The sequence below is a fragment of the Poromitra crassiceps genome (genome assembly GCF_964638095.1).
Source record: "Poromitra crassiceps genome assembly, chromosome: 3".
Classification (NCBI taxonomy): Eukaryota; Metazoa; Chordata; class Actinopteri; order Beryciformes; family Melamphaidae; genus Poromitra; species Poromitra crassiceps.
In genome coordinates, this window is record NC_139625.1 from 29,765,466 (window position 1) to 29,788,228 (window position 22,763).

Genomic DNA, 22,763 nt, shown 5'->3' on the forward strand with positions numbered 1-22,763 from the left:
TTGCACTGCTATTCCTCATATACTGTACAGTACCTGCTGCCCAGATAAACATGTTACATGTGGGGTGTTTAAAATAGACTTCTATTTTGAGCTGTGGCAGCAGGCTAAAAACATTCAAATTATAATTTTTTCCATATGTATAAGTCAAGCACTTAAAGTGAGTACTTGAATACACCACAATAGTGATGCGCGGGCTACCCACAACCCGCTGGGTCCCACGTGCTGGTCCGCCCCGCAGGCGGTCTGGGTTGGCAAATTAGAAAAATATGGCGGGTGCGGGCGGGACAGGCTCAGAACATGACAAAGCAACATTATTAAATAATTTAGAGTTAGAGCAGTGAAACACGCAGACTAGACATGAACTCTCTCTCACACACGTATACACAGTCAGACAGACAAGGCGAGTCTGAAGCCGACTGCACTCTCTACTATAGCCTACATCAGTGATACTCAACTTGTGGCCCGGGGGACAGATGCGGCCCACGATAGGGTGCTGACTGGCCCCCCTATCTAAGAGATGTTTGGTTCATTTTCTTTTTGGAGAGCCTTTATTTATTTGTTTATGAAGAGGGTTTACTCTGAACAGATTTGAGAACTGAATTGAAGTGACCAAACTGAATTTCTAACTTTTCTTGTTTATTGGTATGGGGGAGGGACTACAATCCACTACAGAAGAAAATAATATTATTAATCTTAGTTTATTAACTGGCCCCTGGCCTTCTGACATTTTGCAAAAGTGGCCCCTGGTCAAAGCAAGTTGAGTATCCCTGGCCTACATGGTGGAGTAAAGAAATGATTCAAATGAGGTAGCCTATGTGCCCTCAAAACAAACATTTTGGAAGGATTATTCGCTGTAATTATTATTAAGTGTCCATAAAACGAATCCCACCGCAGATTTTCTGTGTGGACTCGACTGTGATCTATGTGTCAACTTCACTGCAACGTGACCAATTGAGAGCGCATGAGGTAATTAAAAGAAATTGGAAATAATAAGAACTGTTTCTGTAGCCTACCTCTACAGTACCTGCTACCTCCATTTGAAGACCTTGGATTAATTGAAGAAAGACCGATAATAGCTGAGTTTGTAACGCCGACGAAGCAGAAATAACTCCTAACGACATGAAAGAAGCCGCGCAAACGCATCCAGAGCAGTGAAACTGTCGTCGCGCACGCACGCATGTGTGTGTCTGTGTGTGTGTGAGAGAGAGAGAGAGGGGAGAGAGACAGAGTTTGGAGACCTTGCAGAGCTCTGCGGCACTCATCCTGAGTCCAGAGACATATTACATTAAATTGGCCGTTTGCGGGCTGCTGGGTTGGGTTGGGTTGGGCATTTTCAGATATTTTAACGGGCCGGGCGGTGCGGACTGGCTCCAATGACGGGTTGGGATGGTGCGTGCATTAAAAAACCCTGACCCGCGCATCACTACACCACAAGCTTTTATGGTCAAGGTCAACAATTCCGAAATGGGACTTCAAGCTATCCAATTCCCTCCTAAGTGCATGTCTGAGTAATGTTCAAAACAACATTATCATTTATATAGTCTCCCCACAGTGCAACTTTTTAAGAGTACAGGGTAATTACGTTTTGTCCTCTTTAGAGCAATATAGTGGTATTACCAGGCACTTTAGTTGTATCATTAACCTGAGAGAGAATTGAGAGCATAATGTAGAAAATGTCTAAATCCTCCAAGTACGGTAACTACCGCATATGCATTAATCATTGAAATCACACTCCAAGATTTGAGTGTGTTGTCATTTTTTCTCAGAAGAACAAGGAACAGGCAGGAATATAGGCACGGCTAAACATAAAGTGTGAGATCATGCTCAGGGACTTGAGTCAACTTAACTGAATTTCAGACGCAAAAGTAGCAAATGTATCAATATCAAGTATGTGGTTACTGTTCCTAGTTGAATATAATGTGGTGTTATTATTAGCTTGAATTGTAATGATCCTCTGTAACCCTCTCTCTCCTCTCACCTGCCCCAGAACCATGTGATCTCCAAGCTGTGTACGTGTGCCATCTCCCTGGCCGTCTATCTGTTGCTGTGTAAGCTGATTCCAGTGGAGCGCTCCATAGACGATGGCTTCATCTCCACCACACCTTTCCATCTACAGGTCATCTATCTGTACCTGGCCATGCTGGCTTTGAGGCCCAAATACTACTTTGTCTGGACACTTGGTGAGTCCAATTGCAACTTGGTTCTGTTGGTTCCGTTTCTAGGATGCTTTAGGGAACAAAGGCAAAGCAAATGGGCGTTACTATATTAATGGCTCCACACCTATTCCCAGCTCATAGATTGACATCCGATTTTTATTATATTGTCAGCAAATCAAATCTCAACATTTTGTTTGCCTGTCGTGATGTGATGCTAGCTGTTATGATTTTTGCATATTTGGTTGGCTCCGCTGTCAACAGACTGTAAAATGGTGAGAATTAATAACTTAGTAATAAGTGTAATTACGATTAGGTTGTATATCATGGAATTTAATTGAAATCAATTGAAATGAATTGAATTGAATATATTTATTGTCATTGTACCAAGTACAACGAAATTAGGTTGCGACTCCCATACTTGATGCAATAAAACATCATCATGGCGAGCTCCAGGGCCAGCTCGGCGAGCTGCAGGACGGGCTCGTAGCGTAGCGGACGAGCCTAGGAATTGAGCCCGCGCCGCGAGATCCCTAGTACATTAAAATGGGTTTTATGGTTCCATGATTAATACTCTGGTTGATATTGAAGTGTTTGTAATATTTTCGGTTCCCCTATAAGTCCCAGTCTGGTATATCATGTGCTTCCATCATGCGGCAGTGCACCCATGTGACCAAAACATAAGTTAAAATAGAGAAGCAGCCAGCTCTGGTGGGAAATCAAGGAGGAAAAAGTTAAAATAAATGCTGAGTTGCAAAAATGGAATACAATAATTTAGTTTCTTGAAATAAATAAATAACTGCTGCTAAACCTAAGATAATTTCATTACCATGTTTGTGGGTGTGTGTGTGTGTGTGTGTGCGCGTGTGTGTGTGTGTGTGTGTGTGTGTGTGTGTGTGTGTGTGTGTGTGTGTGCGCGCGTGTGTGTGTATTTTTTTTTAACCGTCTCATAGATCAGTGGTTCCCAAACTTTTTCCCCACTTTTTAAAAATGACAAACCATCGTGACCCAATTCACAATTAAAAACACTGAATCCTTGCAATGTTTTGTCATGAAAGTGATACAATTTTAATATATTGAATATTGGCAGAACCTTTGGCTATTGGCAGCTTTAATACAAACATTTTAGCATCAGCCTTCAATGGCCCATAGGGGTGGTAATGCTAACAGGCATAAACAGAGACTGGTAGTGCTAGTGAGTGAGTTTGCAGTACCCTCTGCAACTCTGGTGCCTGGATGGCCTTTGTGTATCTATGCCTTCTTCTATCTAATTTATAATTCATTTAGACTGACGATTGTGCTTTGTACCCTGGGATGGTCTGGATCTGCAGATTATGCTGGGTTACAACTGATGTGAATTTGACAGAGATGTGGAAATTTGGTTGGCTCAAAGACACTGCTAATCTTTCTATGACGTGGTTGACTTTGCAGATTAGCATTGTGTAGCTCATAGGATGTTTTAATCCAGTCTTTATCTTGTGAGGTAAAAGGGAAACTGAAGGCTTCTTGTGGAACAGCATTACATTATGTTACAGTGCCATCTAGTGCTTAATTGTGAACCACAGCTCTCCATATCAATGATGAATACATGTGATCTTACATCATCATCAATCTCTTTTACGCTTTCTCAAATCTCTGTATTCTCTATGGATCGACTGTTACTACTGAAACATGTCTCCTTTCCCCCCTCAGCTGATGCTATCAACAATGCAGCAGGATTCGGCTTCAATGGATACAACAAAGATGGCTCCCCACGATGGGACCTGATCTCAAACCTCAGGATTCTGGATATTGAGGTTAGGTTCTGTTTTAGGAGACCAGTTATATTCTGAGCAAATCATGTTACAGCTACAGTCATAGATAACACTTTTGGTTCCTATTTCAGTTTGCCACCAGTTTCAAGATGTTCCTGGACAACTGGAATATTCAGACAGCACTTTGGCTTAAAAGGTAATCCCATAGGTGCTCTAATACCTTGCCCCCACAAAACAATGCTATATAATCATTTTGCAAATGTTTCACATTGATCAGTAAATATTTAGAAAACATTCTGTCATTATAAAAATAGATATAGAGAGCCAAAGTGGAACATCACTTCCTGCTTCAGCACTGTACCAGAGATTTTCATCCACCATTTATTTTCCCATAGACATTTCGTAAAATGCTTATAAAAATAGTTTTACTTGTTCAAAAGAAACGGTTCAGATATATTTAGAAATATAGGCCTGAGCCTCCATGCACCGAAGGGTCTTTCAATACTGCGGTGTAGCACTAGCTCTATTGCAGCGGATTGGGCGTGATCAGCCCTTCCGCGGGCAACGTTGCAGACAGAGTAGGGAGGCTGATCCGTGAGCGGCTGCTTCCGGGACGTGGGTCGGGGTGTTAATCGGCCTCAGCTGGGTCTACTGGGCGAGGGTGTATGATGTTGACGGACCCGAAACACCTTACGACCCCAGCTAACATCACTGATGACGCGTCCCAGCGCATGCTGTAGTATGTATTTTGAATGTAGAAACAGGAAAGATCGCATGACATTTGACTCGGACCAAAACGTAAAAAAAATGTGGGTTTAAAGAAAATATTTTTTCTATGTTGTTTTCTAAAGTTTTGGTCTGAGTGAAATGTTCTATGGTCTCTCCCGATTCTAAATATAGTTGAACCGTTTGGTTTGACCAAGTAAAACTATTTTTATAAACATTTTACGAAATGAAAATCTCTGGTACAGTGCTGAAGCAGGAAGAAGGCGGTCACTTTGCCTCTCTATATTGTAAGCAAAGGTCTTAAGAATTGTTGCCTTCATTGCTATATTCCCATGCCAGCCACCCTCTTGTGTTTTCTCGTCAGTGTAAATTGTTTTGGCCAACTGTGGCTGTGTGCCATGTCTGTCCTCTCTCCCCAGGGTGTGCTATGAGCGCTGTCCCATCAACCCCACTGCTGCTACCTTCCTGCTGTCTGCCATGTGGCACGGGGTTTACCCTGGGTACTACCTGACCTTCCTCACTGGCATCGCCATGACCATGGCTGCACGTGCAGTGAGTACACACACAGCTATACATCCCTACCTCTCTCTAATGATGTCTATACCTATGGCAGCCGGAGCTATCCCTATCCCAGAAGTTCTCCAGATTTTTTTTATGACAAATCCAGCTAAATCCAGCAGATACGGATCTTTAAAAAGAAAAAGAGAGATTTGACTTGGAATAGAATGGTATATTACTGTTGGTGCATAGGAATCATAGTGATTTTAGCCAAATTCATCTTTTGTTTGCTTTTCCACCTCCCTTCTAAATCTAAGAGCTCTTTTGAGTTACATTACTAGAACAGAAAGTATACTTTTACACCCAACTAATGATCAAACGGCTACTTCGCAAGACCACGAACTAAGGAAAAAATTATTTTAAAAGACAGTAGTATACAGCTCATACCTATCTTACCCTAGTGCCAGGCTATTAGCACAGAGCTATGTTAAGCCAGTCCTCTTCACTCTGCTCTAGTGAAGGGAATAGAGGCGTTGTGTATCCTCCTGAAGGCACAGGATACACAGTGAGATCCTGAGCCAGGACACGTGCTGATGAATAACTGGCTTGAGATGAACTGGCTGATGAACTGAAAAGTCGATATGATAAATTTGTGCAGGTGACTGTTTGCAGGGACTTTACTCATCATCATTCATCTACAGGAGGACACGGTGACCACAGACCCACCATAAAACTACTGGCTACTGGCTACTCCCACACAGTCATATTCCAGTGATAGATTTCTCTGAGGAGTGATAAGAGGGAGGGGGAGATGGAGAGAGAGAGAGAGAGAGAGAGAGAGAGTATAGGCAAAAAGAAAAACACTGAGCAGATCATGAGCAATTAGGCAGTAATGCTTGTTGCCATGATGGATTTTGGAACTAGGTCACTCAATTATACTCTCTCAGACTTTTCTATACAGTAATGACATGCAATATAAAGGTCACAGTTTGCATTTACTTAAAAAATAATCCTACATATACCTGTATATATATTTTTTGTAGGAATGTTTACTTAGAATATTTCAACACTATTGTTAAAGGGACAGCTCACCCTAAAATCCAAAATCTATATCTATATTGTTTTGTGTTAGTTGCCTGAGTTTTGGAGATATCCGCCGCAGAGTTTCTGCCTTCTCTCCAATACAATGGAACTGGATGGCACTCGGCTTGTGGTGCTCAAAGTGCCAAAGAAATACAACAGGAACAGGAACTACTTTCTTTTGACCGAACTACACCCGCTAGCTGCTCGCTAGTTCATACCAAAGAAAATAGTTCCTACTTCCTACATGAAACTGCACACAACAAAGTCTGTGCATTATCTTGAGTAACCAGGTCGTGATTTCTGGAAAGAGAGTTTTTCAAATCTGTTTTTTTGGTGCTTCGAGCACCACAAGCCGAGTGCCTTCCAGTTCCATTGTATTGGAGAGAAGGCAACCATCTCTACTGTCGTTATCTCCAAACCTCAGGCAACTAACACAAAACGATATAGATGGATAAATAGCACTACAGGTGAGAGGAAAAATATGTATTTTGGATTTTAGGGTGAGCTGTCCCTTTAAGCTACACTTACATGTTATTAATATTTAATATACTTGTGATTATTTTATATTACAGTCAAGCATTTAGCTGTTTTCCCCCCTTCTTTCCTCTACTTCCAGATAAGGCACAACATCAGACCGTACTTCCAGGTCTCTGACACGTACAAGCACATCTATGATGTCATCACGTGGGCGGGGACTCAGGTTGCCATTAGTTACACGGTGGTGCCATTTGTCCTACTTGCTGTGGGACCCTCATACAAATTCTACAGGTACATGAAATTGCATTGAACTGTGCTGTGATGCTATGGCCTCTGTTGTGCCACATTGCCCTGGGCTGTACTATTATTATTGATGCTGTGGGGTTCTTCTAAATACATGAGAGAATAATATAATGTTATGAAGCCTTGAGGAGGCGCTAGTGCAGCGACCAGGACACACCCTCAATCCGGCTTCCCACCCGCAGACACAGCCAATCGTGCCTGTATCTACGTCCGACCAAGCCGGAGGTAACACGGGGTTGCGAACCTGTGACCCTCGTGTTGGTAGGCGGGGAATCTACCGCTACGCTACCCGGATGCACCACAGCATTGTAATATTAAACATGCCAAGGAAGTTAATACTCACAATATAGAAATTAGTGCTTTTTCATGATCCTGGTTCCCTCTGGTCAGGCTCTAACTGTTAACGAGACAGCTTAACGAGTGGAGGGTGGGGAGGATTCATGAGGAGGAAATAAAAGTGTGGCTCTAACTGGACTGAGATGCTGCCGTGAAATAACTGCCCAACAATGGTCAGTGTCATGCTGCTGTTAAATCAGCCTGTGGCTGCTGGAGAGGCAATATGAAACAAACTCATTAAAGGAGGGAGAGGTACAGTAGATGTGAAAAAGAGTGCTGTCGTGTGGCTGTACAGTAGGTTAATTATGTGATTGTAAGTAAAAGTGAATAGTCACAGGTAAGGTAGATTTGTCTGGTTTTTAATCCTAGTCCTTTAGATGCTTGTCACTCCCATAGTGTATAGTCAAGAGCAGCTGGCAGTCAGAGATATTGGGACAGTGGTTGATAGAGAATAAAATTCTACATCCGCTAAATGTGTATATATAACAGCTTATCTAAACCAAATAAATTGAAACCATGAGTCTAGGAAGATGTCTCATAAACGTATATTTATTTACCATAACATTATCTGCAATATATGTATTGTCAGAGGGCTGAACCTCAATGTACACAATTCTGATCAATATACAGAGTCAAATATTCAGCCGCGATGTCACAATTTGACATATGCTTTATAGGCAAAGGAAGGCAGAGAGAAACAAAGAGAGGAGGGGGGGTTAAATGTGTGTGCGCTGCTCCAGTCTGACTGAGAGAGTTATCAGTTGTTATGGCACTCGATGCACTGTGACCAAGGTCTCAGCAAAAAGGAGAAGTCCTCTCTATTCTATATGTGTGAAATGTCATGGGTGAATCTATGGTGAATCTATGTGTCAGATGTCATGTTAACTTATAGCATAATTATGTGTATGCAAATATAGCTTATTGATTAGGAAATGGCATGGAACTTATATTTTTCTCCAACAGTGGTCATCATCATCATCATCTTAATTAAAATTGGCTAACGGTGTTAGCCATGATTTTGCGGGTGTTGTTAGTCATGTGACAATCGTGACATCATCAGTCATTTGTGAAGCAAGTCGTGACATCATCAATCCCACAACATGTTGCGCCCATGGCGCATTGTCTCCAGAGTCTCAACCCTAGATTGCTAGTACTATAAGAGGCTTCACAGTGGGTCTGCACTTCTTATTCTGTGGTGACCATGTGCACCAGATGGCTCTGTTGTCAAGGCAATAATTCCATTAATCCCATACAATAATAACCAAGCTGTCAAGACTGAGACATAGCGGACAGGATTAGCTCCCAGTGATTTCCCTGCATCTTTTCTTCCACTAAGCCTAGAATGATAATCTTCTTTCTTCATGTAAACGGCAAATGACTAGCCACTTCCCTCTAATATTAAATCCTTCATTTTCTGCACACTATTTCTCATCTTGAGCTCTTATTTTCCCCTTACGATTTACAATCCACTGCATTGGAATACTTTGTGTTGAAATGTGTCTCTCTTCGGGATGTTCCTCCAGGTCCTGGTACTTCTGCATACATCTGCTGTGTCTGCTGTTGTGGTTGGCCCTACCTGTCAAATCCAGACACCTGCGGGCCAAAGAGCAACAGGACGGCCTACAGAAGGACGGCCTACAGGCCAACAGCCTACAGGCAGACCACCACAGGAGCCACTCAACCACAGACAACAACTGCAACCAGAAAGACAAAACCACATGAGCTCAGTCCCTTCAGCAGCGGATACACTGAACCGAACTATGTATAACCACTGAGAGCTGGAGCGAGGTGCGTCTGTTTGCCTGACAAAGAACCAAATATGGAACGCACTGAGAATCCTAACAGACAGAGAAACACAAGTCAATGACCTGTCAACACTTCCAGTAGCAAGGATGACACCAATCATACTTCTGACATGGATGAGAGAGCGAGGGAGTGAATGAGTGAGTGAGTGAGCGAGTGAGTGACTGAATAAGTGAGTGAGAGACACAGAGAGAGGAAGAGAGAGAGACTGACCGAGAGAGACTAACTAACTGACCAGGATGTAACAACAAACGTGATGTAAACTAATGAGTGATAATGGTTACATTTCATTGGTGGAAATGAAGAAAAAGTCCAACTGACTTCCAAGTTGCCTTAAACCCTCTATGTACTCGGCAGGTGGGACAGTTCGGACAAAACGTTCCAAGAACCCCAATGCAGTTGCACCATTACGGTGTAGGGTTATATAAGCAGTATAGACGTACAGTATGTGGAGGGTTTTTGTCATTGTCTGGATACAAGCCTCTATTTGGTGGAAAAGGAAAATGTGTTTGTGTAAAAGAAACATAACCTTAATCATCAGCTGCCAATTTCAAACAGGCCTTAGGATCCTCAAAACATTGTTTGATTTCTATGTGTGTGTTTTTCCCCTCTTTTTTTTTTACATCTTTATTTGAGTAGAATTCACAATGTGTGTGTTTTGTATGTAGATCTTTGTGGAAACACTATTTGAAATCCATTCTAAAGCTTTTCTGGGATCAATTGGCTTCGTCTGACACAACGGATGGATAGTTTCCCAAATTTTAATTCAAATCCAATTCATGTCCATCTGCCACAGCAGAATGTCTGCAGCAAGCACTCAGAGTAAATACAATAATTTCAATTTGTTTTTATAGTTTGCATATCTGCTGCTTTTTTGACAAACCGTACGCATCAATTACAGATACACGTGTGCTACAGTACAAAGGGAGTTTATTTACTCTTATCAGCTCATTTAGATTTTTTCCCTCCTTTTTTCAAAGGATTTTACTTTCTGATTTTGGGTACAGAGGTGTGGTGTTCTTTCATGTGTTCATATTCTTCACACCACAGGTTTCCTCTATCGTCAAATGTCTTGCCTCTGTAATACCTGTAGACTATCCAAAACTATTTAATTAATACTTGTCTGAAATAATACTGCAGGCTATTAGGGAAAGACAATGGATTGTTTACATCATCATTGAATACATGTACACTATACCTATAAAAATTGTCTTAAGTCTTGAAAATGTGACAAGACATTTAATCAGATGATCACATTTACTGAAAGCTTCATCATGAATAGTCGAAAGTCTTGTAGCCACAATTGTCGAATCAATTGGATATAAAATAAAAAGTTTCCAAATTAATGCACAGTGCATAACACTTATTCAGGCTGCAAATTATTGAAATGTGCAATTTGCATTTGTCTTTGAGGAAATCTGCTATGGTGATGTATGTATGTGGCATAATATAATATTGTACAAAATTTGAAGACGCAGGCCAGTTGTGTTGACTGGTCTGATTTCATATTATGTGCACTAATGTTAGAATAGGGGATGTTTCAGGCTGGATCTACTGTATGGTGTAAGAGACACTGGTTCCTAATATGTTCTTTTAGTCCTTGACTCACCTTAAGCCTTTCAAATCATTAGTTATTCTTAGTTATGCTCCGTAAACGAGCATCCAAAACAGGCCGTAGTTGAAAAACCCTTGTGATATAATGCATTTGTGGGTTTAGAAAATAAAACGTGGATGTGGAAATGTGGTGCACAGGAGGTCTTAAGAATCATCTCACCGTTGTTTCAACAGTCAAAACTACAAATTTGTATCTATATCTATTGGAGCTGAAAATAATCTGTGGGTTTCAAGCACACAATATCATATTCACTTTCAAGTTGTGCAATTTTTTTTTGTAGAAGAGCCTGTCAATTTGAGTTGGTTTGGGACATTTGTGTTATGTAAGATAAAGAAAAAGCAGCAGCGGCGAGTTTTCAAGTATGAACCTCTTTTTCATTTCTTAAAAAAAAACGGAAAAAGAAAAAAATCTAACATGTGCATATTCCTGCCATATTTGTGTGTATTCATGTGATTTGTAGATGTTGATGTGGTCTAAAGTACACTATTTGTAGCCAGGGCCCTATAGGTTTGTATGGCCCAACTAATGGAAAGGGATGTCATTCTACCAACACAGCGATTATTGCACTGCATGGCCACCCAAACCAGCAGATCAATGCAAACTGCTCCATATGTCCAAAGTGCCAAATCATGAATGGCGCATTTTGTTTTGTGTTTGTGTGTGTATGGGTGTGTGTGTTGGGGTGGGTGTGAGTATGCATGTGTCCATCCATGTATGCGTGTGTGTGCCTGTGTAACATAACGGTTATTTTTGTGTCAGAAGGAAATTTATGGAAAGATTTGTATAACATTACATTTGAGAAAAAAGAAAAAAAAATCTGATTTATGTGGTAAAATAAAGAGAAATTATTTTTAAACACTAATGCAGCCATTTGAAAACAGATCTGTCTCTTATTTTTTGTACATGTGAGAATGGGAACTGGGAAGGAATATTGGCAAAAACACTGAAAAAGAGTTGGTATTTAACATTTGCTTAGGCAGTGGTTCTCAAAGTGGGGCCTTGTGTCAGGGGTCCTTGATGTGAAAAAGTTTGAGAACCACTGGTATTGGGGATCAAGAAACTCATGTAACCAGTCAGGAGATTGAGGAGAACACGATCTCTTCTAGCTTTAAAATAAGGATCACCACCTACAGTCCGCCCTTAATGATATAAATTATGAACTAACTACATTTGACATCTGAGAGCTTTGCTTTGATGTTGATATGGCTTGAAACTTAGCAGGTCCATCATCATCTACTAGCAAATTAGCAATTAATTAATAAATGGAGAAAGAAATAACCTAGGCAGTTGTTCTCAAAGTGGGGTCCAGGGACCCCCAAGGGTCCTTGACGTAGTTCCAACCAAAGTTGGAATTATAACCATAAATTGGAATTACCGGTATACTTTCCCTTATAATTAGAGACTGAATGGTCTGAAGGCCAATGATGGGCCCAGGTGCACCAAATAAACCTAAGGACTCCAACACCAGGCTCCTACAAGACACAGGGCCAGGAGAGTGGGAGGGTCATCACAAAGACAGATGGGGAACCCTGGGACGAAACCTTATCAGATGGGGGTCTGTGGTCTAATTTGTGTCAGTTAGGGGTCCTTGATGTGAAAGAGTTTGAGAACCACTGGTCTTGGGGATCAAGAAACTCATGTAGCCAGTCAGGAGATTGAGGAGAACACGATCTCTTCCAGCTTTAAAATAATGATATAAATTATGAACACAAATTATGAACTTTAACTACATTGACTTCTGAGAGCTTTGCTTTGATGTTGATATGGCTTGAAACTTAGCAGGTCCATCATCATCTACTTGCAAATTAGCAATTAATGAATAAATAAATACAAAATAGAGAAAGAAATAACAATAGTTTGCCTGTAGGCCTATATAATTTGATCACAATATCAATTTAGTTTGAGTGAAATTTACGTTGGTCACAGCTACTCCTCGGGCTGGGGGGCGGAGCTACTTACTGTAGCAGCTTTCGGGAGGGCAGGTTAACGACGTAAACAGTGAAGCAACAGTATGACTTGAAAACTGCAGTAACACTATTTTCCGCACTGGAATTACAATACAGACGATTACAAAGCAACGCAACTTTGGTAAGAAGACTTCTGTTTGCGCCCTGTACTCTATTCAGTGCAAAGTTAGGGGACGTAACGCTAAGTAATAAAGCTGTTGCGAGACTTGACTTGAGCTAACGTCGTTAGCATGTTGGTTGGGAGCTAGCTATAGCTAACGTGAGAAAGCTGTTGCTTCCTGGTGACAGACCGCTTATATCAGACCCGTGAGCCAGTTGAGTAACTTTAGAGGAAATACAAAGTATAAAGTGAAGTAGCAGTTATAACGTTAAGTATATTTTTCTTTGATTAGTCTCCATGTGGTGTGTGTCTGTAACTGTATGAGTGTGTGTGTGTGTGTGTGTGTGTGTGTGTGTGTGTGTGTGTGTGTGTGTGTGTGTGTGTGTGTGTGTGTGTGTGCGTGCGCGCGCGCGCGTGCGATACAGATGTCAGTTAATATTTTCTGATTCTCCGATGAAGTATAAGCTTGCCATCATTTCGTTGACACTGACTGTGACCTCACCTGGTTGTCGTGTGTGTGTCTGTGTGAGTGAGTGAGAGAGAGAGAGAGATCATTTCGTTGACCTGGCTGGTTGTCAGGTCTCTCTCTCCTGTGACCAACATGTCCCTGGGAAGTGGGAACTCGAGTCCTCAGCAGTTTCATACCCACATAACAAACCATGAAGAGAGCTGACTGACTACATTTAGAGATCATATCCAGTGTTATCTCCTAAATTCACACAACCTGCATTTGCTTGGATGCAGATAAGAGCACAACTGACTGGTCTATTTAAGCAATAGATCACGACAGGCCATATGGTTTGACATGATTTGCTCATTATACCACACACACCTTCGTGCGAAAACACCCTTAGGTGTGGTATAATGAGCATATATCACGGCCTGAAGTAATCTATTGCTTTTATAAAACGGTAAACAAGTATGGCAATATGAAAAGAATAAACAACTCCAATTTAAATGGCTGTTATTCAGGAATCATACACTTGGCTCCCTGCACAGAGCCGACGCAGTTGCTGAACAATGTCAGATAGCAACACAGGCTTGGTGACAAACAAACAGCTAACATTAGTGTGGTGTGTTCTATGTTGTTTAATTCTATGTGGGAGTAACAGGAAGCCTTGTGGAAGGTAGCCTATAGGCTGCTGGTTAGTTACTTCCTAGAGCTACAGGGTTGACAGACATGTTGCTATGCTAAATACATAGATTTGATCATACTTCACAGGTTGTCTCACGTTGCTTCTTTTTGAATGTAATGCAGTTGGCTAGATAACTTTGGCCAATGCTTGTGCTAATGTTAGTTAATGCTAATGTTTCCATTTCGGTAGGCAGCTATCGAACATTGTTAGCTAGCAAACGGCTAACTAGCTGTCTTACTGATGATGTCACTAGCAGGAGATGACAGTAAACACTACTGCAAGGTAGCCTACTCTGGGTATTGTGGTGCGGAGCTCAAGTTTGCGAGGCTAGGAGGCTAGCTACCATTTGTTTTCTCATAACTGTGGTATATTAGTGTGGTATATGCTAAATATACCACACCTGTGAGCCAATCAGATTGCTTGATTTGAGAGAGCCGTTTTATAATTAAGCAATATTACACGAGAGGGTGTACTTTACCGTGGTTATTGGCACAACGGTGATGCAGCAGGACCGAGGCTTCATCTGAGGTCCATACGCATCACTGAGGTGCCAATAACCACGGTAAAGTACACCCTCTCGTGTAATATTGCGATTATACAACAGTTACCAACAAAATACAAGCTATAAACAAAAGGTGTTCATATTTTGGGGCCATTTGCTCTCAAAATAACAAAGTTTTTGCCGAGTGTGTTAGTCCGAGACAATAAATAGTCTCCGCTGAGTCAGCCAGATGTCAGCCAGCCGATATGCTCGTCGTCATCACATTAGTTAACTGTAACCTACAACCTAACTGTAACACCTGTGCAGAAACCAGCATCTAGCTTACAGCGTTGATGCAAAATGCATTGTTTTGTTGTTCATTTTAATTTCTTTGGTGGACTTACTGTTGACGAATGGTTGGAAGAAGAGATAAACAAACAAGCTGCTGGTTTCCACCATAGACATAGGAGGAGAGGAACGGTAACGTATCAGACTGAAAATACTGCCTGTCTGAAAGAGGGTTGAGAGGCGGGCCATTAGCGAGTGGGCTCTGGTACAGCCAGGCTCTCTGGTGCGAGCCACTTACGTTAACTTTAGGAGCAGTGCGGTAAATACAATATTCCTGGATTGCGAGTTTAACGAACCAGTTACATGTCCTATGCATTCTACATCAAATGAAGACATTACTGTTTGTTTTATTTTGTTTGTTACATACTATTGGCCAAGTTATTAGTTAGTTTATGGGCTATTCATTCTGTGGGGTTACAGACAATATAGGCGGCCATGTTGCCTGCAGAATTTTGGCCGCTGCTGTTGTCTGCTGAACAGACCGGCCGGTGGAGTGATATTTTAGTGATGAGGCCGTTCTCAAAGGAACGATTTGAGAACAGCTACGTGTGCTGTTATGCTCATTTGAGAATGGTCCTTGACCAATCAGATTGCTTGGTCCGAACTACATGTTGTATAATTGAATTTCATTGATGGCATGCCAGGCATGGTATCTAGTTGTGTGTCTTTTCAGAGGTACTGGGCCATGTCTGCCCCGAAAGGTTAAGCAATGTCATTTGGCCATGGTTACTTTTTTACTAGTCTGTGAATGGTGGGCGAAATGAGGCATTTAAACACAGTAGGCTGCCTAGCAAACATATCAAATAAATGTTACTTTATTCCATTGCTCATTGAATTAAATCACTTCAATTAGGCCAACATCTTACTTTTGAGCTCTATCCATTCATTTGTGCCAGCCAGTGCATGTAATGAATGGTAATCTAGCCGTGTGTCTATTGTGTTGCAAAGAGATGGGCGTAGGCCAGCCCCCTCATCTAATATTCAGCCATTAGTCAGGGGGGATGCTGAGGCTGAACCCAGCAGTGCTTGTTGATACTCGGGTGAGCAGCAAGGGATAAAGAGTGGTTTGCCATCCAGTGCTGAATAGTCAAATATCATTTTCAGCCTACACCAAGGTATGAGCTTCAATCTCATTTGAATCTTCTTTTGCCATTGTGTGGCTGTTATGCTTATCACTTTTTTTTACTGGATTTCTCTTTTTATTGGTGTTTTGTCTTTGTTGGTTTTTAGTGGGTGTGTGTGTGTTTTGTAAAAAATAATGTGTGTGAGCTCCCATCTGATCATTGCTCAGCGGAGAGAAAGCTGATTGGTTCTGTGTGTGTACCCATTGTGCTGCTGAGAGTGATTGCATTGAGATAAAGGCTGAGGCAGGCGTGTCAAAAGGCTCCTGCTGTCTCCACTACAAACAAAGGATTTTTTCCATCTAATGCCTGACAAGTCTGATATTGGACTTTAGTAGGCAGTTGATCCTTGCTGAAGACAACTGTTCAGACTGAAAGAATATATTGGCATGCGTTGATGATAGGCCACTTTGAATTTGACTGAATTGACAGTTGGGCCATTCTACTGAGAGCCTAGCAGTGTAATGACATTTACACCTTTACTGAGTGGAGCTGGTTGCCACTTGTGTCACACAGACCACACAGAAATATTGAACTGTAGGATATAGGCCTATAGGGTCATTTCCGTATGAAATACTTTGCCAAGGTAACTTGCCAATAGTGAATGTCACTCTTCTGTGTTAGCATGGCAGGAAATAAGGCTAACATCATCAGGATGGAAGAGCCTACCTTGATGAATCATTAATGAGTTTTGTATTGATCGGGTGAATCCTTAGCCACAGCAGATTAGAAGCAACATGTTTAAGGGCTTTTCTTTTTTGTCTGCCTGGTGGAATAATTAATGTGACGTTGGGGAAGTTAGATCAGGTGATATTTTTCTGAGGAGATCTTGTCTAAATATTGGAGGCAGCCTAATAGTTACAGAAGTGGCTATAATTTATGTGACTGGACTGAAAGCTCCAGACCGGCTGGGAAAATCTGGGTGGGTAGAAGTGAACAAGACATAAATCTTCCCCTTTTTTTCCCCTTTTTTTTGGGGGGGGGGGGGGGGGGGGGGCTTTAATAATCCTCCAAAGTTGTCTGTTTGCATCAATTTGCCAGATGGAGACAGTCCCATCCCATAACTATCTCCCTGCTATTTGCCCATCCTTTTGGAAAGCTCTTCCATTAAAATAGCCCACAACGGTTGTTGTGCACCAATGTGCTCGGCAACAAAAAGTCTAGACTCTTGTCTCATCTAACAGTGTACAAGTTCAACCAAGTCCAATTGAAGGTTAAGGTTTATTCGTATAAAGCAGGCTGTCCTGGTGTAATTGGAGTGCACAGCTGAGTGCACCATTATCTAACTCATCACTGCTTCAAAGGTTGGAAGTTTGAGGCCTTTTGTTTGTCTTCAGTGGTATTTGATGGCTCTGTGTGCTTTCTTGAAGCTGAACATTGTGATTGCTCCGGCTTCATTATAGCGAGCGGAGAAAGGTCAGTTGATGTTTTCAGCATGAGCAGGCAGAGAGGTTAGGCCTCGCTCAGTGCCTTCTCCCATTCTAATAATGCTAGTATTTATAGTTGAAGCAAAGTAATTGTCTCCCTGAAACACAGACAGAAACATGTGTGACAACTTATTCAACAAGTATTAATTTATACAGTGCAATTTCCATGTCATCCCCCCCTACTGTCGTCGGTGGTGGCTGGTGATTTTATTTTTAATATTCACGTCAATGTGTGTCCTGGTGGCTCACCTGGTAGCACGTGTACCAGGGAGGCTCAGTCCTTCGCTCGGTCGACGCAGGTTCGAATCCGACTCGAGGTCCTTTGCCGCATGTCATCCCCTCTCTCTCTCTCCCCACCTTTCCTGTCTGCCTACTGTCCTGTCTAATAAAGGCAAAAATGCCCCCAAAAAAATAACAAAAAAAAAATCACGTCAATGATAATGCATGTAGTTTTGCTGCTGATTTTCTTAATGTTACAGAGTCTTTCAATTTTATTCAGCATCTTACTGTCTGGTCCCACGCACACTAGGGGTCATACCTTGGACCCTGTCTTTACGCTTGGACTGAACATGGACTCCATTTGCTCCGAGGAGCTCAATGTTACTGACCACAAATGTGTGTTATTTAGCGTAACATAAGACATTTTATTTCACTACGTCCATGCTCTTATAGCCCTGCTACCAGGCCCTGTTTCTTCCAGATTGGTGTCATTTTGGCTATGCAAGTCACAAGCCTGTAGTCAGCCCATAAGTCATGTCATGCTACCTCAGGGCTGTAGTCAGCTTTGCTAATCAGAATGAATGTACTACTAACACAAGAGTCAATCCTAGCTCAGCTGACTTGCTCCGAGATAATGGCGTGGCAGTGAATTATGGGCCACTGCCCAATATCAACCCATTACATGAATTAATTGAAACCGTGATGTGCAAAATCCCAAATAAGATCAAAGCTAAAAGCCATATTTTAAATTACAGCCAAGGTGATTAACTCACTAATTGTGCTTTTAGCAGCACCAGATGTACGCTCGTTCATCGTGTGAGTGGGGTCTGATCACTACTACTTACCATATTCCCCCGGAATCCCTGCTTTGTCAAAATGGCTTCGAATACAGACCACACCCTCTTCTCTCCTTGGTCAGTTAGTGGTGTGTCGGAGAGTCTAATTAGCTGTGCAGGCCAGCGATCTACCATTGGCCTCCTGAGAATACTATCTGTTTTGCTCTCCCCCCACAGTGGTGTACAGGTGGTTAGCGGTCAGCCATGGACACCACCACCTCCCTGAAGATGACCACTCTGGCCATCCAGAGTCTGTTCAGCTACGTGGAGGAGGAGAACCTGGCTGCCATCAAGGCCCATTTGGACAAGTTCAAAGAGGTGGACGGCAGGAGCGATGTAAGTCAGACACATCCATCGATCCATCCATTCATCCATCCTCACCTCCAGAGTTGGCTTTCATTGTCAATTTGCCGATGTGTTTTTTTGTGGGGAAAGGGGATGACAGGTTTTGTTTTGTGGGGGAAAAGGATATTTTAATCCAAAAGGTGAGATTTAAACTGATCCAAAAACAATATACAGAGAAGATTATTTTGGGATTAAAAAACAACCACACTTGGATTGGTCAAAGAGTGAGATATTCATGGTAAACTTGCTGTAATGTAGCCCAAAAGAAACAAAGTTTAAAGTAGGGATGGCTAAGGTGGCACAGGAATACCCGTACTTTGCTCTAATCTAGCTGCTGTCGTAAGCCGTTTTCACACATGCGCTTTTTACCGTTAAATGACCGGAAAGCGGTCTAATGCCTTGGAGTGTGAAAGTTGTTATCCGGTATAAGCGCGACCCTGTCATCGCGGACTTTTCACCAGTTTCGAGCCAGTCAGAAGAGCGGTATGCCGCGATAAGGGACACAAGTGTGAAACGGGTCCAGTCATTTGCCGGTCCTTCTCTCATGGGCGAGGTGTACACACGTTGCTTAACGTTCACTTCCAGCGTGCATCATCTAATCATTCGCGCACATCAAAGCAAACTACTTCCACATTTCGCTTCGTGCATTTGCTTTCTCTACATACATACAAGCGTTGGGCGCTAATTTGGCCAACAGGTGGATCCTGTCATTTACTCAAACACTAAAAGCGCGTAATACGTCGTCATTATGGCTCATAATAACTGTGAACTTGGGCGCTAATTTTCCTGTAAGCCTGTGTGAAAACGGCTATAGTAATGCTAATCCTATTAGGTGTACATGCATACACTAAGCATGTTAGGTTATTGTCTCACAAGTTTTATTAAATGGACACAAGAAATTATATAAATGACCAATAGATTAGCTCATACTTTGCTCTGTAGGCCATACAATATAAATATGATCAATAATCAGGTTGGGTTACCGGTATATGAGGGATCAGTGTTTGTAAACAAATGGCAGCTTATAATGGGACCCTATGGAGCCAGCCTTGAGTGTTTCGCGCTAGTAGGCTGTGCTTCTTACTAAATTCACTTCATTTCAAAAACTACGACAGTTCACACAACTTTAACATGACATACATATATTATACATCTGAGCTACTTCTGCTCTCACTCAGAATGTCAGAATGTCAAAATTAGGGATGTTCATTTTGAAAATTTTCCAAAATCGATAATCGGTGAGAATTAACGATCAATTATCGATTATCGATTTTATTAATACTTAGAAAATTTTCAATATTTAAAATTTTTTTTTTTTTTTTTTTTTTTTTTTTTTTTACAAAATGAATGCCTATGGCAGAAAATACGAAAGACAACGTGTTCTCCTCAATGAACTCTTTATTTCAATGTGTCTCCTCTCCAACACTGCTGTCCCCGGCGCATGCCGGTGTGAATTTCCCATGTTTAAAACAGTTTTGTTGGCACAAAGGCCCGTGCCCAGCCAGAAAACTAGAGACTATATGAAGCTCCACCTCACGTTAGTCGGCTGTGCAATGGAGTGGGGCGAGGAGGAACGAATTCCACCCAAACCTAGTCCACAAAAAAAAAAAAAATTTTTTTTTTTTTTTTTTTTTTTAATAATTAAAAAATCGATCCAAATGCCACAGGATCGATTCCAATCCTTAACGATCGATTATCGATTTTCGATAATTGATGAACATCCCTAGTCAAAATATAAGCGATGTGATAGTGGTAGTATAGTTTTTGAGATATTAACGTTTGTTTGGCACGACTCAAACTAGTTAACTGCTGCAATTCCGGGTGGCTTATCCGGGTGTCGTGATGTCACGCTGATTCGTCCAATAGGATTTATAATGACACAGAATTGCCAAATAATGTCACCACCACCTGTCACTATTTTTCATTTTGTTCAGTTTGTCCACAGAATACATGATTAATTGTCTCTGTATGTGTATTAAAATCTTCATCTATCACTGTCTCAGCTCTCCCCCGTTCTCTCCTCTTTCAGAATGGACAGACCCCCCTGATGGTGGCAGCAGAGCAGGGCAATCTGGAGATAGTACAAGAGCTCATTAGGAGGGGAGCCAATGTTAACTTGGACGATGTGGTAAACTTACACGAGCACGCACGCGTGTGCGCACGGGCACACACACACACACACACACACACACACACACACACACACACACACACACACACACACACACACACACAGACACACAGGCATTGTGGAAATACTTATAATGCACAAGGGTCAGGGTACAGAGGAACCTTGCAGGTGGAAAAACAATGATGATGACCAACCACAACCACATGATTCACTTAACACCTTGCTGAACTATTGGCCTCAATGTTGTATCTTGCTGAACTCACCACACTGTGGCTTAGTTCACAGTTATTATTATGAGCCATAATGATGACGTATTACGTGCTTTTAGTGTTTGAGTAAATGACAGGATCCACCTGTTGGCCAACACCCCGTGTCTTCAAACCCAGCCCCTCACACACGCACGCGTTCGCCAATACGTATGCATGCATGCATGCCCACACACCACACCACTCATTACCATCACGCGCACGTGTAACCTGCTATTACACATGGCACACACACACACACTCTCATCTCACTCTCACACTAACCCAGAGGCATACAGGAGAAGAGCAGTACACAGTCTGCCCCGCTCTACCATCTGACACTTCTGTCTGTACCCTCGGCTCTCTGCTCCCATGAGCACCTGGTATGACCAGCTGGTAGGTACACTGCTTTGGCTGTGGGACGGTCCCATGCAGGACTTGAAGCGATGGAGGCTAACTGGAATGGGAGTCTGATGGGAGTCTGATGGGAGTCTCCAGGGTGACAGGTTGTCTGTGTGTCTGTGCAGGACTGTTGGACGGCACTCATCTCGGCAGCCAAGGAGGGCCACATCGAGGTGGTGAGGGAGCTGCTGGAGAACAATGCCAACCTGGAACACAGAGACATGGTGAGAGGATGGAGTGGAGGGAGAAGTGGGCAAGCGGGGGGAGGCGCGAGATATAGGGGAGAGTTGCTGGTTAGCAGTCTCTGTCTGGAAGTTATCTTGATGTAAAAATTTGGTTTGGTTTATTTGGCATTCAAAGCAATGACAGATACACATATACATCAAACATGAAAATACATCATAAAAAAACAGATGAATGCCTGGATAGCCCATTAAGCTGGGAAAGCCCTGCTTATTTCTGATGGGGTCCAGTGAGGAGCAGAGACTAGACAGGAAAAGACATTGACAGATAAAACAATAAAGCAAAGAATTTAAGAGCTTAACATTCCTAGATTTTCTCTTTGAGAGCACGACGAGAGAAAAGATTTTTAAGATCGGTTTTAAAACCAGTTAACATTGGTTTTCTGTTGTTCTGTTCTATCCACCTTATTTTTGAATGCCCCACTGTAAAATAATTATGGGTGCAAGCTCCGGTTTAGAACGTGACTGATTGTTGCAGCTTGCGCATTTCCTCGTTAAAATTCCGACGCTGGGGAAAAAAAGTTGCTTGTCACAATAAACACTTTGTTGAGGGAATGTAATAATTTTATCTATCACATCCGCTATTTCTGTTGCTCTTTGAACAACTCTGGATATTTATCGACGAGATTTTTATTTTATTTTATTAAAAACTTACTAAACCGGAAGTCAAAGTGTGGGAGATTGTTGCTCACTTCACAGGATTACGCCGGAAGAAGCACCCATAATTCACGTAAGGTATCATGGCATCTAGAAATAATCCAAACTGTGGATATCATCATTGTTTTACGAATGGTTGTTTGATGGGATCAAGGATGAAGTCAAAGGCTATTTTTAGAAATGAGGCCCATGTCAACAGCATGGAGGGAGGCCACGGGTGTTAAACTGGAGGTGAGAGAGAGAGCTGAATTAGGTAAGAAAATACTGTAGGGGTGTCGGGTAGACCAAGAACAAGAACAAGAGACGGTAATGGATTCTCAGCGCCCCAAAAACAGTGCAGAGATGACTTGAGGACAAT

At 42.0% G+C, this 22,763-nt stretch overlaps 2 protein-coding genes across 3 annotated transcripts in view; both read left to right on the forward strand.

Moving 5' to 3' along the window:
* Positions 1-11,585, forward strand: part of mboat2a (membrane bound O-acyltransferase domain containing 2a) — a 104,464-nt gene extending 92,879 nt beyond the window's left edge. Inside the window, exons 8-13 of the mRNA XM_083632396.1 lie at positions 1,988-2,180; positions 3,846-3,949; positions 4,039-4,103; positions 5,053-5,185; positions 6,831-6,982; positions 8,854-11,585. Of these exons, the coding sequence (XP_083488522.1) occupies positions 1,988-2,180; positions 3,846-3,949; positions 4,039-4,103; positions 5,053-5,185; positions 6,831-6,982; positions 8,854-9,052 (846 nt within the window). The 3' untranslated portion in view covers positions 9,053-11,585. The remainder of the gene's footprint in view (positions 1-1,987; positions 2,181-3,845; positions 3,950-4,038; positions 4,104-5,052; positions 5,186-6,830; positions 6,983-8,853) is intronic.
* A 1,129-nt stretch (positions 11,586-12,714) lies between these two features.
* kidins220a (kinase D-interacting substrate 220a) overlaps positions 12,715-22,763 on the forward strand; it is a 79,262-nt gene continuing 69,213 nt past the window's right edge. For both annotated transcript variants that reach the window (XM_083634144.1, XM_083634143.1), the window contains exons 1-4: positions 12,715-12,836; positions 18,561-18,719; positions 20,758-20,856; positions 21,632-21,730. In XM_083634144.1, coding sequence (XP_083490270.1) covers positions 18,588-18,719; positions 20,758-20,856; positions 21,632-21,730 — 330 coding nt within the window. In that variant the 5' untranslated portion in view covers positions 12,715-12,836; positions 18,561-18,587. The remainder of the gene's footprint in view (positions 12,837-18,560; positions 18,720-20,757; positions 20,857-21,631; positions 21,731-22,763) is intronic.